Raw genomic sequence first — 15729 nt, 5'->3', positions numbered from 1 at the left:
ATAACCCCGTGTTCACTAGTCATCATGGTACTTTAGTTTAGACGAGATAGATATTCTAACCAACCGCGGGATGTATTTCAGGCTCCAAGTCCTTGACCAGTTTTACTTGGAAGAAAACTGTCCCTAAACAAGAACCACTATTTGATCGGGGGCTACGTATCATAGACAGACAGACACACAGACAGACAGACAGACAGACAGACAGACAGACAGACAGACAGACAGACAGACAGACAGACAGACAGACAGACAGACAGACATATAAACAGATAGATAGATAGATAGATAGATAGATAGATAGATAGATAGATAGATAGATAGATAGATAGATAGATAGATAGATAGATAGATAGATAGATAGATAGATAGATAGATAGATAGAGAAACAGAGATAGATAGATAGATAGATAGATAGATAGATAGATAGATAGATAGATAGATAGATAGATAGAGAAACAGATAGATAGATCTGTCTGTCTCTCTCTCACACACACACACACACACACACACACACACACACACACACACACACACAGACACACACTCTCTCTCACACAAACACACTCACTCACTCACTCGCTCTCCCTCTCTCTCCCCCTTTCTCTCTCTCTCACACACACACACACTCTTTATTTCAGACTATAGACTGTGTAAATCGATATGTTTTATTTTAGAATGAGGAATCTTTATTTGTCCAGTGAAGGTTGTGTCTCTGTAACACGCTGCTTCACGGTCACACCGCCCTAAGCAAGAGCCCTCAAATAAAGCAATCTGCCCTAAGCAAGAGCCCTCAATTAAAGCAATCTGCCCTAAGCAAGAGCCCTCAAATAAAGCAATCTGCCCTAAGCAAGAGCCCTCAAATAAAGCAATCTGCCCTAAGCAAGAGCCCTCAAATAAAGCGTTGACACTGTCACAAGCAGCTTTTACAGAGCTTGTTCAAGGCAGGTTCTGTTTTTAACCTTTATTTACCAGGGTAGGTTCTGTTTCTAACCTTTATTTACCAGGGTAGGTTCTGTTTTTAACCTTTATTTACCAGGGTAGGTTCTGTTTTTAACCTTTATTTAACAGGGTAGGTTCTGTTTTTAACCTTTATTTACCATGATATGTTTTGTTTTTAACCTTTATTTACCTAGTTGACCACTAGGAGCTGCCCAGTACAACCACAGTCTGACACTGTTGACCACTAGGAGCTGCCCAGTACAACCACCATCTGACACTGTTGACCACTAGGAGCTGCCCAGTACAACCACAGTCTGACACTGTTGACCACTAGGAGCTGCCCAGTACAACCAATATCGCACTGTTGACCACTAGGAGCTGCCCAGTACAACCAATATCGCACTGTTGACCACTAGGAGCTGCCCATTACATCCACAGTCTGACACTGTTGACCACTCAGCTGCACAGCCGCAGAGAGGAAGGCGCTCCAGAGGGTCGTCAACTCGGCCCAAGAAAATCATTGGACGCCCTCTCCCCTCACTGGAAGAACTCTATAACTCCCGCTGTCTTAAAAAAGCAGTGAAAATACTAAAGGACCCACACCACCTGGGCAACAAACACCTCATACGGCTGCGCTCGGGCAGGTGTTTCAGCGTCATGCCCACCCGGACTAACAGACTGAAGTTTAGTTTTTATCCCAGGGCCATATGTGCACTAAACTCAGCTAAAATTTAAAACAACAATCTCCTCTGCACCCCCCCCCCCCCCCACACACACACACGCACACACACAACACTAAGGGATAGTGCAATTATCTTTTATACCCCCCCTGTTTATGTTTATGTTATGTCTATTATGCCTTACTCTTGTTTTTATATTTAATACTGTGTTTAGGACTGTGTTTTTATGATCTAGGACTGTGTGATGGCTAGCACCTAGGGCTGCATTTTAAATTTCGTTGTAACATTGTAACAATGACAATAAAGATCATTCTAGGAGCTGCCCAGTACAACCACAGTCTGACACTGTTGACCACTAGGAGCTGCCCAGTACAACCACAGTCTGACACTGTTGACCACTAGGAGCTGCCCAGTACAACCACAGTCTGACACTGTTGACCACTAGGAGCTGCCCAGTACAACCACAGTCTGACACTGTTGACCACTAAGAGCTGCCCAGTACAACCACAGTCTGACACTGTTGACCACTAGGAGCTGCCCAGTACAACCACAGTCTGACACTGTTGACCACTAGGAGCTGCCCAGTACAACCACAGTCTGACACTGTTGACCACTGAGCAGCTCCACTGTTAAGTGCCTTGCTGAAGGGCACTTCAGCGGTTGGTACTGAGGGATGGGGAGAGTGTTATACATTCACTTCCCCACCCAGATTATTTTTCCTGCCGATTTATTTGATTTCAGCACCACAGACAGCCAAATCTGTTTCAGCACCACAGACAGCCAAATCTGTTTCAGCGCCACAGACAGCACCGCAGCGCTCCATTTACACGCTGCTGTCCATACTGCATTCTTATTTCATTGTCCAAACAAAAGCTTCGGATAATTCTCTCAAGATCCAGTTTATTATTTGGTTGAGGTGTTTCGTGGTCACATCATATAACCTAGGCAGGAGACCTGAGACACTGCGCTCTATGGTGCTGTTTCTATGGTACTGCTCTCTATGGTGCTGGACCGGCCGGTATTGTTGTCCAGCAGGGAGCACTCTGTCCTCTGGACCTGGTGGTGTTGTTGTCCAGCAGGGAGACACTCTGTCCTCTGGACCTGGTGGTGTTGTTGTCCAGCAGGGAGCACTCTGTCCTCTGGACCTGGTGGTGTTGTTGTCCAGCAGGGAGACACTCTGTCCTCTGGACCTGGTGGTGTTGTTGTCCAGCAGGGAGACACTCTGTCCTCTGGACCTGGTGGTGTTGTTGTCCAGCAGGGAGCACTCTGTCCTCTGGACCTGGTGGTGTTGTTGTCCAGCAGGGAGACACTCTGTCCTCTGGACCTGGTGGTGTTGTTGTCCAGCAGGGAGACACTCTGTCCTCTGGACCTGGTGGTGTTGTTGTCCAGCAGGGAGACACTCTGTCCTCTGGACCTGGTGGTGTTGTTGTCCAGCAGGGAGACACTCTGTCCTCTGGACCTGGTGGTGTTGTTGTCCAGCAGGGAGACACTCTGTCCTCTGGACCTGGTGGTGTTGTTGTCCAGCAGGGAGACACTCTGTCCTCTGGACCTGGTGGTGTTGTTGTCCAGCAGGGAGACACTCTGTCCTCTGGACCTGGTGGTGTTGTTGTCCAGCAGGGAGACACTCTGTCCTCTGGACCTGGTGGTGTTGTTGTCCAGCAGGGAGCACGCTGTCCTCTGGACCTGGTGGTGTTGTTGTCCAGCAGGGAGACACTCTGTCCTCTGGACCTGGTGGTGTTGTTGTCCAGCAGGGAGACACTCTGTCCTCTGGACCTGGTGGTGTTGTTGTCCAGCAGGGAGACACTCTGTCCTCTGGACCTGGTGGTGTTGTTGTCCAGCAGGGAGACACTCTGTCCTCTGGACCTGGTGGTGTTGTTGTCCAGCAGGGAGCACTCTGTCCTCTGGACCTGGTGGTGTTGTTGTCCAGCAGGGAGCACGCTGTCCTCTGGAATTGTCAGTAACAATGTCCCTGTGATGGTGATAGGGACACCGTACAGCTGCGAGTGCCGTCCTTCAGATGAAACGTTAAACTGAGGTCCTGACTGAATTCGATCATTAAAGAACCCAGGACGCCTATCGCAAAGAGTAGGGGGTTCCCCGACGTTCCTGGCCAGGTCTCTGATATCAAGGCCACCTACAGTAATCATCCCCCGTACGTATAATATTGATCATCTAGCGTTTATTTGAAAACGATTCATAAATAGGCCGACAAATATCAACGTTCTGGAATATTCCAGTAAAAGACGATTATCATAGAATGGCCCAGAATGGACTGTTTTTTACCTCAAAACGGGTGCTTTTCAAAATGCTCTCAAACGGAAATGAAGCGATAAGAAACCAATCTGCCTTGACAGCACTGACTGGAAAAGGATTCTTTGATAAGCGACAGGCAGATTAGACACATAGCCATAATTTAAAACATAGATTAGGCGATATTAACGCTAACATTAAAGTGGATGGTGGCATTCAAGCGCTAACTCTGGCGCCACCTCGTGGCACTGAAAGTGTTAAGTGGTGGTGTTGTCACTAATCTTATCTTATCTTATAACTGTTTGAACTCGACAACATAAACATTCGAAATGTTTTTATTTCTGTCGCAGTGTTTGCTAATATCAAAGCTAACAGGAAATACACGGATGTTCAAGTTGTTGCCCTAGCAACACAAATCTGCTGAAACCGTCTATATATTAGTGCATCCCAAATAAAAAGGTGAATATATACATTCTATCGTTGTGGTGACAATTACATTTAAATAACAGCTAAATGAATTGGTCTTGGCCAGGGGCCCCAGTGGTTCCCAAAGTCGGGGTCGCGACCCAAAGGTGGGCCGCGAGCAGCCACGGGTGGGCCGCGGGATGATTAAAAAAAAAAAAAAAAAAAAGTATTATTTTTTTTTTGTCATGCCACTGAACTTAGAAGCAGGCCAGGACAGTGTTTCTAGTTGTATTCTAAAATTCTATTCTATTGTATTCTAAAATGTGACTATATGGTTTTATATTAACTTAATAAATAAACAAAAACGAAAAATCTACTTATTTCAACGAACATTTCAAACTAAATAACAGATTATGCACATAAAACGCTGAAAACAACCGAAGCAACAATAGTATTTTAATGAGGCTATTATTATTATTATCATTATTATTTTGCAACAAGTTAGCCCTCTCATAAATAGCACATATAAATGAATAACTAACTTGAACTAACTTAATAGGATTGAAGTGATATTTGGCTTAAAAAATCGGTCGACTGGTAAAAAAAAAAAAAAAAAAGCCAGACGATGTGCATTGGGCCGCGGCTCTCTGACGCCTTATTTTCTGGGCCCTGGCCTGAAAAGTTTGGGAACCCCTGCTCTAAGACCTACAGGTCCCAGCCCTCTAAGACAGACAGATCCCAGGGGCCCTCTAAGACCTACAGATCCCAGGGGCCCTCTAAGACAGACAGATCCCAGGGGCCCTCTAAGACCTACAGATCCCAGGGGCCCTCTAAGACCTACAGCTCCCAGGGGCCCTCTAAGACCTACAGATCCCAGGTGCCCTCTAAGACCTACATATCCCAGGGGCCCTCTAAGACCTACAGATCCCAGGGGCCCTCTTAGGAAGACAACAGGACCTGGAGTCCAGCCCACTGTGGTCCAGGCAAGCAAAGGGAATCCTGGATGAGAGACAGCTGATTAGTCAGATTAGTATTGATTGGCGTGTCGCCCTACCAGTCAGAGGGGGAGAGACATGCTATGCTATTGATCAACATTTAACAACTTGATTAGACTATGTGTATTTGTCTATCTATCTCACTTGTTTGCATTTTGTCTGTCCGTCCGTCTGTCCGTCCGTCTGTCTGTCTGTCTGTCTGTCTGTCTGTCTGTCTGTCTGTCTGTCTGTCTGTCTGTCTGTCTGTCTGTCTGTCTGTCTGTCTGTCTGTCTGTCTGTCTGTCTGTCTGTCTGTCTGTCTGTCTGTCTGTCTGTCTGTCTGTCTGTCTGTCTGTCTGTCTGTCTGTCTGTCTGTCTGTCTGTCTGTCTGTCTATGTACCTATCTGTCTATCTATTGCATTATTTATGAGCCACATTGGACTCCAGTCGAGAATTACAAGTAATTAATGCTAGACTCCTTCATTAAGTAAGCATTTCATGACAAAGGTTGTGAGTGGGGTTTGAACCTGCGGTATTGAGTGTGCACATTATTTACCTTATCCCTCTGAGACACTAGGACACCCAACAGATTGGCCTGGTGGTCTCTCTCCCTCTGTCATCCTCCCTTCAGTGGCTGTATGTCTCTCTCTCCCTCTGTCATCCTCCCTTCAGTGGCTGCATGGTCTCTCTCCCTCTGTCATCCTCCCTTCAGTGGCTGCATGGTCTCTCTCCCTCTGTCATCCTCCCTTCAGTGGCTGTATGTCTCTCTCCCTCTGTCATCCACTCCCTTCAGTGGCTGCATGGTCTCTCTCCCTCTGTCATCCTCCCTTCAGTGGTTGTATGTCTCTCTCTCCCTCTGTCATCCTCCCTTCAGTGGCTGTATGTCTCTCTCCCTCTGTCATCCACTCCCTTCAGTGGCTGTATGTCTCTCTCCCTCTGTCATCCTCCCTTCAGTGGCTGTATGTCTCTCTCCCTCTGTCATCCACTCCCTTCAGTGGCTGCATGTCTCTCTCTCCCTCTGTCATCCTCCCTTCAGTGGCTGTATGTCTCTCTCCCTCTGTCATCCACTCCCTTCAGTGGCTGCATGGTCTCTCTCCCTCTGTCATCCTCCCTTCAGTGGCTGTATGGTCTCTCTCTCCCTCTGTCATCCTCCCTTCAGTGGCTGCATGGTCTCTCTCCCTCTGTCATCCTCCCTTCAGTGGCTGCATGGTCGCTCTCCCTCTGTCATCCTCCCTTCAGTGGCTGTATGGTCTCTCTCCCTCTGTCATCCTCCCTTCAGTGGCTGTATGGTCTCTCTCCCTCTGTCATCCTCCCTTCAGTGGCTGTATGGTCTCTCTCCCTCTGTCATCCACTCCCTTCAGTGGCTGTATGTCTCTCTCTCCCTCTGTCATCCACTCCCTTCAGTGGCTGCATGGTCTCTCTCCCTCTGTCATCCTCCCTTCAGTGGCTGTATGTCTCTCTCTCCCTCTGTCATCCTCCCTTCAGTGGCTGTATGGTCTCTCTCCCTCTGTCATCCTCCCTTCAGTGGCTGTATGTCTCTCTCTCCCTCTGTCATCCTCCCTTCAGTGGCTGTATGTCTCTCTTCCTCTGTCATCCACTCCCTTCAGTGGCTGTATGTCTCTCTCTCCCTCTGTCATCCTCCCTTCAGTGTCTGCATGTCTCTCTCTCCCTCTGTCATCCTCCCTTCAGTGGCTGTATGTATCTCTCCCTCTGTTATCCTCCCTTCAGTGGCTGCATGTCTCTCTCTCCCTCTGTCATCCTCCCTTCAGTGGCTGTGTGTCTCTCTCCCTCTGTTATCCTCCCTTCAGTGGCTGCATGTCTCTCTCTCCCTCTGTCATCCTCCCTTCAGTGGCTGTATGTCTCTCTCTCCCTCTGTCATCCTCCCTTCAGTGGCTGCATGTCTCTCTCTCCCTCTGTCATCCTCCCTTCAGTGGCTGTGTGTCTCTCTCCCTCTGTCATCCACTCCCTTCAGTGGCTGTGTGTCTCTCTCCCTCTGTCATCCTCCCTTCAGTGGCTGCATGGTCTCTCTCCCTCTGTCATCCTTCCTTCAGTGGCTGTATGTCTCTCTCCCTCTGTCATCCTCCCTTCAGTGTCTGCATGTCTCTCTCCCTCTGTCATCCTCCCTTCAGTGTCTGCATGTCTCTCTCCCTCTGTCATCCACTCCCTTCAGTGGCTGCATGGTCTCTCTCCCTCTGTCATCCACTCCCTTCAGTGGCTGTATGTCTCTCTCCCTCTGTCATCCTCCCTTCAGTGGCTGTATGTCTCTCTCCCTCTGTCATCCTCCCTTCAGTGGCTGCATGGTCTCTCTCCCTCTGTCATCCTCCCTTCAGTGGCTGTATGGTCTCTCTCCCTCTGTCATCCACTCCCTTCAGTGGCTGTGTGTCTCTCTCTCCCTCTGTCATCCTCCCTTCAGTGGCTGCATGTCTCTCTCTCCCTCTGTCATCCTCCCTTCAGTGGCTGTATGTCTCTCTCCCTCTGTCATCCACTCCCTTCAGTGGCTGCATGTCTCTCTCCCTCTGTCATCCACTCCCTTCAGTGGCTGCATGTCTCTCTCCCTCTGTCATCCTCCCTTCAGTGGCTGCATGTCTCTCTCCCTCTGTCATCCACTCCCTTCAGTGGCTGTATGTCTCTCTCCCTCTGTCATCCACTCCCTTCAGTGGCTGTATGTCTCTCTCTCCCTCTGTCATCCACTCCCTTCAGTGGCTGTATGTCTCTCTCCCTCTGTCATCCACTCCCTTCAGTGGCTGTATGTATCTCTCCCTCTGTCATCCTCCCTTCAGTGGCTGCATGTCTCTCTCCCTCTGTCATCCACTCCGTTCAGTGGCTGTATGTCTCTCTCCCTCTGTCATCCTCCCTTCAGTGGCTGCATGGTCTCTCTCCCTCTGTCATCCATTCCCTTCAGTGGCTGTATGTCTCTCTCTCCCTCTGTCATCCTCCCTTCAGTGGCTGTGTGTCTCTCTCCCTCTGTCATCCTCCCTTCAGTGGCTGTGTGTCTCTCTCCCTCTGTCATCCACTCCCTTCAGTGGCTGTATGTCTCTCTATCCCTCTGTCATCCACTCCCTTCAGTGGCTGTATGTCTCTCTCTCCCTCTGTCATCCTCCCTTCAGTGGCTGCATGTTTCTCTCCCTCTGTCATCCACTCCCTTCAGTGGCTGTATGGTCTCTCTCCCTCTGTCATCCTCCCTTCAGTGGCTGTGTGTCTCTCTCCCTCTGTCATCCTCCCTTCAGTGGCTGTGTGTCTCTCTCCCTCTGTCATCCTCCCTTCAGTGGCTGTGTCTCTCTCTCCCTCTGTCATCCTCCCTTCAGTGGCTGTGTGTCTCTCTCCCTCTGTCATCCTCCCTTCAGTGTCTGTGTGTCTCTCTCCCTCTGTCATCCACTCCCTTCAGTGGCTGCATGTCTCTCTCTCCCTCTGTCATCCACTCCCTTCAGTGGCTGCATGGTCTCTCTCCCTCTGTCATCCACTCCCTTTAGTGGCTGCATGGTCTCTCTCCCTCTGTCATCCTCCCTTCAGTGGCTGTATGTCTCTCTCCCTCTGTCATCCTCCCTTCAGTGGCTGTATGTCTCTCTCCCTCTGTCATCCACTCCCTTCAGTGTCTGCATGTCTCTCTCCCTCTGTCATCCTCCCTTCAGTGGCTGTATGTCTCTCTCCCTCTGTCATCCACTCCCTTTAGTGGCTGCATGGTCTCTCTCCCTCTGTCATCCTCCCTTCAGTGGCTGTATGTCTCTCTCCCTCTGTCATCCTCCCTTCAGTGGCTGTATGTCTCTCTCCCTCTGTCATCCACTCCCTTCAGTGTCTGCATGTCTCTCTCCCTCTGTCATCCTCCCTTCAGTGTCTGTATGTCTCTCTCCCTCTGTCATCCACTCCCTTCAGTGGCTGCATGGTCTCTCTCCCTCTGTCATCCACTCCCTTCAGTGGCTGTATGTCTCTCTCCCTCTGTCATCCACTCCCTTCAGTGGCTGCATGGTCTCTCTCCCTCTGTCATCCTCCCTTCAGTGGCTGCATGGTCTCTCTCCCTCTGTCATCCACTCCCTTCAGTGGCTGCATGGTCTCTCTCCCTCTGTCATCCTCTCCCTTCAGTGGCTGTATGTCTCTCTCCCTCTGTCATCCACTCCCTTCAGTGTCTGTATGTCTCTCTCCCTCTGTCATCCACTCCCTTCAGTGTCTGTATGTCTCTCTCCCTCTGTCATCCTCCCTTCAGTGGCTACATGTCTCTCTCCCTCTGTCATCCACTCCCTTCAGTGGCTGCATGTCTCTCTCCCTCTGTCATCCACTCCCTTCAGTGGCTGCATGGTCTCTCTCCCTCTGTCATCCACTCCCTTCAGTGGCTGCATGGTCTCTCTCCCTCATCCGTCTCTTCTCCCTCCTCTCCCCTTATTTTTAAAAGAATCAGCTAAGCTCAATGTTTGCACTTGCTTGCATGAATTGGTTGAATGGGCGACAGTCTTCACAATGAATGAGCCGTTTCAGCTCTGATCCGCGCTGATCCTCCACTGAGGGGTTTCTTTAGACCGTGCAAAGCTACCAGTTTCCTATTCCAGTCAGGGAGGCAGCGGACGCTGCTACAGGCCACAGTCACACACGCCTGGCCCGCTCAACCCATAGAAAGATGAGCAGTACCAGTGAAATATGGCCAAATATTAAATAGATTACACGACTGCATCTTTGTTTTAAGAGAACCGTTTGATTTCACCCCCATTCACACACAAGTGTCACTAAGTAAAATATGAACCGCATTTCCCCCTGCAAAACTGCAAACCCAGAACCCTGATAAAAAGTGAGATGGTCATGTTATAATAGCATTATATCAGTGGCTTGAAATGGTCTTAAAATGACAATAATATTGTTTGTCGCAATTCTTTCTGGGACAATATTAGGGCTGTCCCCGACTAAGGATTTGTATAGTCGACTTGTAGTCGTCAAAATGTGCCGATAGTCGACTACTAGTCGACTAAAAAAAAATAAAAAATTATGAAATAATTATTTTATTATTATTATTATATCTTTTTTTTTATCATTCCATTTGGGCTGTGGGGGGTGCTTAATGTCTGAAGGAGTCAACGGAAGGCTTCTTGTCCTCTGCGAAAGCATGCAATTGGTCCACTGATGGATACATCTTGATATTTGTCTAGTCTAGTGTGTTCATTAGATGGGTGAAATCCTCTTTCAGTGCCTCTGTGCCTGTTTTCTTAGGCAGTTAGCCTCTGGTATGCGTGCCATTAGCGTTAGCCACGCTTCTAGGCCTCTTTTCTTTTGGAAAGAATGATAAAAATATATATATATATATTATACTTTTTTATTTTTTTGCATTCGACTAAGAGGTTGGCAGTCGACTACGGCTCCTTTCGATCGACTAATCGGGGTCAGCCCTAGACAATATTGTCCATCAGAAATAGTTACTATGACCTAATTACTACAGCCAAGTCCCAACATGGGTCACGGTGGTCCTGTCGCTTCCTCCCCCTCAGATATCACTTCCTCCTCAGATATCACTTCCTCCCCCTCAGATATCACTTCCTCCTCAGATATCACTTCCTCCCCCTCAGATATCACTTCCTCCCCCTCAGATATCACACTATGGACACTTTACAGAAGGAAAGATCACTTCAAGAATAGTATAGCTTGAGATTGTATAATATAGCATTGTATAGCAGTGTACATAAAGACCCAGTGTACTGCACTGCCACAGGACCTAGCATGTCCTACCATGCTCTGTAAATAGCTCATGTACAGATACCGATATGCCTACTTTGTTTACTTGTTTATTGCACTATGTCGCTCTATTGGTTGGACTTTTATTATTATTACTTGTATTATGCACATCGTTGCGAGCGAGACCCCCCGCATTTCACTGTATACCTGTATGCTGTGACAAATAAAACTCTTGTATCTTGTATCTTGTTGTATCTTCCTCTCCCTCAGATATCACTTCCTCCCCCTCATATATCACTTCCTCCCTCAGATATCACTTCCTCCCCCTCAGATATCACTTCCTCTCCCTCAGATATCACTTCCTCCCCCTCAGATATCACTTCCTCTCCCTCAGATATCACTTCCTCCCCCTCAGATATCACTTCCTCCCTCCTCGGATATCACTTCCTCCCCCTCAGATATCACTTCCTCGCTCAGATATCACTTCCTCCCCCTCAGATATAATTTCCTCCCTCAGATATCACTTCCTCCCCCTCAGATATCACTTCCTCCCTCAGATATCTTAGTGTGGGTGTTGTTTTTAGAAAAGTAATCCAGACCTGAGATATAACAACCAACGCATGGAGAGGTTGTCTTAACTTGCCAAATGATCACAGCTGCGAACCCTGGGTGCGCGTTCGCGTTTACTTCATTTGCATACAGACACGCCCCTCCAGCTCATTATAATGCGAGGGCCGTGTGCAAAGCATGAGCTGATAGATCCCTGTATTCAACAGGTAGAGCTGAAGCGCTTTGCGACGGATCAAAATTAGATCAGATTCAAATGTATTGTCATCAACAGCACACTATAGCTATATCAAGTTCAAGTTCAAGTTCCTTTTATTGCCACACGGCCAGGCCGGTGGAATTCAAGCACGGTGCAGGTGGTAGCTGCGACAATACACCACAAAAACATAAAAAGACACATGGAACAGTACAGTACAGAAAACACCACCTAGAACAAATACACGACAGAAACAGTACAGTACGAAAAACTATAGATGACAGTTCAATGTAACCTAGACCAGAAGAAACATAACAGCAGGGGGTACATTTAGGAGGAGTTGGAGTTAAGCAGTTGTATGGCCTTGGGGAAGAAACTGTTATTGAACCTAACCGTGCGACTACCCAGTGACCTGAACCTCCTACCAGAGGGGAGGTGTTGGAAGGATATAGTGGAATAGTCTGTATTAATATTCCATATTTATACCGTCTTGTTGCACGCTCCTGGCCACCTGCCGCAGCGCACGTGCACACACACACACACACACACACACACACACACACACACACACACACACACACACACACACACACACACACACACACACACACACACACACACACACACACACACACACACACACACACACACACGCACGCACACAGACACGCTCGTGCGTACTGTATACTGCATGCGTAATGAATGAACAGTAGGCTTATATTATTCTAATAACTTGTTTTATTAGGAGATCGCAGATTGCGGACATGCCACGCAGACTCTGTGGCGGCCTTAATATGTCATGCTAAAAGATGTGTACTGTACGTACTGTACATACTACTATAGGGCAGTGTATACAGTATCTACTATCTCCTATAGTAATACCATGTAACTATTAGACTGAGTGATACTAACTAGATTACCCTAGACTACAGTAATACTATGTAGGAAGTATTAAATGATTAACATTTTACATTTTAAATGTTACTTGTCCTTTCGGACAAGTTAGGTTTTTATTGATTTTTGCTACCGGGCAGTCCGGTAGAGAGAGAGAGAGAGGAGGAATGGGAGATAGATCGGGGAAGACATTCGGCAAAGATCACCGGGTCCGGGAGTCGAACCTGGGTCGGCCTTGTTGCACCGTAGTGCTGTATGCGGTGTGCCACTCCATTGCCCCTAAATAATTAACATTTAAAAAGAGTATGTAAAAAAGTATTGAAAGAGTGGTGTTTCAATTTAAATAATCTGTAATGTTGTCAACAAACGTGGACAGTAACTAATTACCATTCAGATTCAGAATCAGATTTCTTTATTGTCACGTCATTCAGTACCTAGTCTAGAACAATCCAGTTATTATCACTCAGTTTAATAGTTACATCGTGTTGCTATATATTCTCTCTCTCTCTCTCTCTCTCTCTCTCTCTCTCTCTCTCTCTCTCTCTCTCTCTCTCTCTCTCTCTCTCTCTCTCTCTCTCTCTCTCTCTGTCTCTCTCTCTTTCTCTCTCTGCTATAGAACCAGAACAGGTTAGTGGGCGTGGCAGCCATGGCGTCTCCGTCCCGCCCCTCCCAGAGCCGTCGCCGTAGCAACAAGGACCCTGTCCGCCACAGCTTTAACCCTGAGCAGTTCCACAGGCTGGAGTTTCACAATGGAATACCACAGGTAGACATATCTATAACCTTTTATATGGAATACCACAGGTAGACACATCTATAACCTTTTATATGGAATACCACAGGTAGACATATCTATAACCTTTTATATGGAATACCACAGGTAGACATATCTATAACCTTTTATATGGAATACCACAGGTAGACATATCTATAACCTTTTATATGGAATACCACAGGTAGACATCTATAACCTTTTATATGGAATACCACAGGTAGACATATCTATAACCTTGTATATGGAATACCACAGGTAGACATATCTATAACCTTTTATATGGAATACCACAGGATCTAGGCCCCGCCCCTCGCTCTACGAGTGACACAGACCTGGTGACATCACACTGCCGTTCCACCCTCACCGCCAGTTCCTCCCACTATGCCATTGGCCAATCACAGGACATCACTATCAGCTGGGACATCAAGGAGGAAGTGGACGCCGGGGACTGGATTGGCATGTACCTCATCGGTGAGAACTGTAATATTCTGTGGCCTGATTGGAGTGAAAGAAGGTATGTAGGTTTCTGATTGGTGAGAAATACGATACTACTGTAGATCTTGATTGGTGAGCAGTCAAATGTAATGATTCCTCATTGGTAATGCTGCATTGATGCCATATATCAGTAGTGATGGTGTGTTTGGTCGGTCCTCGTCAAGTTGGAAAATCTGAAATGTATCACATGACCAAGTGGTATACAAGGTGATAGCATTCAGCTGCACTAGTTAGTTAGGTCAGAAAGTCAGCACCAATCGGATCCAAGACAGCAGATTCAGGCAGATTATTCAACGTTTCCTTCATGTAGCAGGTGATGTGATCAGCGGTTAGGGATCATAGCTTGTCAACTTCATTTATTTCATTTTTCATTTATTTATTTATTCGTACATGGAATTACCACAGTCCAACAGTACATATTAATACATTAAATATGTTATATTTCTCATAATAATAAAGTAATGAAGTATGTTTGCACCACAGAAGGTGAAGGCTCACTGATACATCACAACTCGGGTATCATGGAACCTGTCCAAGTTTACCACTGGTATTTACTACTTGGTTAGTTTAACACTGGTATTTACTACTTGGTTAGTTTAACACTGGTATTTACCACTTGGTTAGTTTACCACTGGTATTTACTACTTGGTTAGTTTAACACTGGTATTTACTACTTGGTTAGTTTAACACTGGTATTTACCACTCGGTTAGTTTACCACTGGTATTTACCACTTGGTTAGTTAGTTACCACTTGGTTAGTTTACCACTGGTATTTACCACTTGGTTAGTTTACCACTGGTATTTACCACTTGGTTAGTTTACCACTGGTATTTACCACTTGGTTAGTTTACCACTGGTATTTACCACTTGGTTAGTTTACCACTTGGTCCGCCATTTTTAGTTGCAATTTCCTGGTGGTAAAACCTGGACATTTCAGACATTAATAAAGGTCTGAACGATTTATGAGCACGACCGGATAAGAACCTGTCCTGAGCACAGTGTGGCTTCTCCCCCAGACATTGCCTTTGTTGTGATAATTATATATATCCTATAAATCCCCTCTCTCCCCCTCTCTCTCCCTCTTTCTATCTATCTATCTATCTATCTATCTATCTATCTATCTATCTATCTATCTATCTATCTATTCTATCTATCTATCTATCTATCTATCTATCTATCTATCTATCTATCTATCTATCTATCTATCTATCTATCTATCTATCTATCTATCTATCTATCTATTCTATCTATCTATCTATCTATCTATCTATCTATCTTATCTATCTATCTATCTATCTATCTATCTATCTATCTATCTATCTATCTATCTATCTATCTCTCATCTCTCTCTCTCTCTCTCTCTCTCTCTCTCCTCTCTCTCTCTCTCTCCTCTCTCTCTCTCTCTCTCTCTCTCTCTCTCTCTCTCTCTCTCTCTCTCTCTCTCTTCTCTCTCTCTCTCTCTCTCTCTCTCTCTCTCTCTCTCTCTCTCTCAGATGAGGTTTTATCAGAGAACTTTCTGGACTATAAGAACCGTGGCGTTAACGGCTCTCACAAGGGTCACATCCTCTGGAAAAATAGAAGCAAACTCCTACTTTGTAGAGCGTGAGTCTCTCTGTCCTCTCTCTCTGTCTATCTGTCTATCTCTCTCTATCTATCTGTCTCTCTCTCTGTCTATCTGTCTATCTCTCTCTATCTCTCTCTCTCTCTCTCTCTCTCTCTCTCTCTCTCTCTCTCCTCCTCTCCTCTCTCTCTCTCTCTCTCTCTCTCTCACACACACACACTGAAAGCTGCTTAAAGCTATGGTCGCCAGCAGGTTGCTGTACAGAGTTTTTGTAATCTCAGTAAATAACTCACCTACTGCTTTGCCAGATCAGTGATGTCCTGAACTACAGTTTTTCTCAATTGCTT

At 46.6% G+C, this 15729-nt stretch overlaps 1 protein-coding gene across 1 annotated transcript in view; it reads left to right on the top strand.

Annotated features, from left to right (window-relative positions):
* Positions 1-13179: 13179 nt before the first annotated feature.
* Positions 13180-15729, top strand: part of hecw1b (HECT, C2 and WW domain containing E3 ubiquitin protein ligase 1b) — a gene marked incomplete at its 3' end in the record, with an annotated part of 27187 nt that continues 24637 nt past the window's right edge. The window contains 4 exon segments of the mRNA XM_084327570.1: positions 13180-13317; positions 13620-13797; positions 15315-15391; positions 15393-15427. Coding sequence (XP_084183696.1) covers positions 13201-13317; positions 13620-13797; positions 15315-15391; positions 15393-15427 — 407 coding nt within the window. The 5' untranslated portion in view covers positions 13180-13200.

Source organism: Notolepis coatsorum (genome assembly GCF_963971535.1).
Source record: "Notolepis coatsorum genome assembly, chromosome: 13".
Taxonomy (NCBI): domain Eukaryota; kingdom Metazoa; phylum Chordata; class Actinopteri; order Aulopiformes; family Paralepididae; genus Notolepis; species Notolepis coatsorum.
The sequence above is the reverse complement of the archived record's forward strand: the minus strand, read 5'-3'. Positions and strand labels throughout refer to the sequence as shown.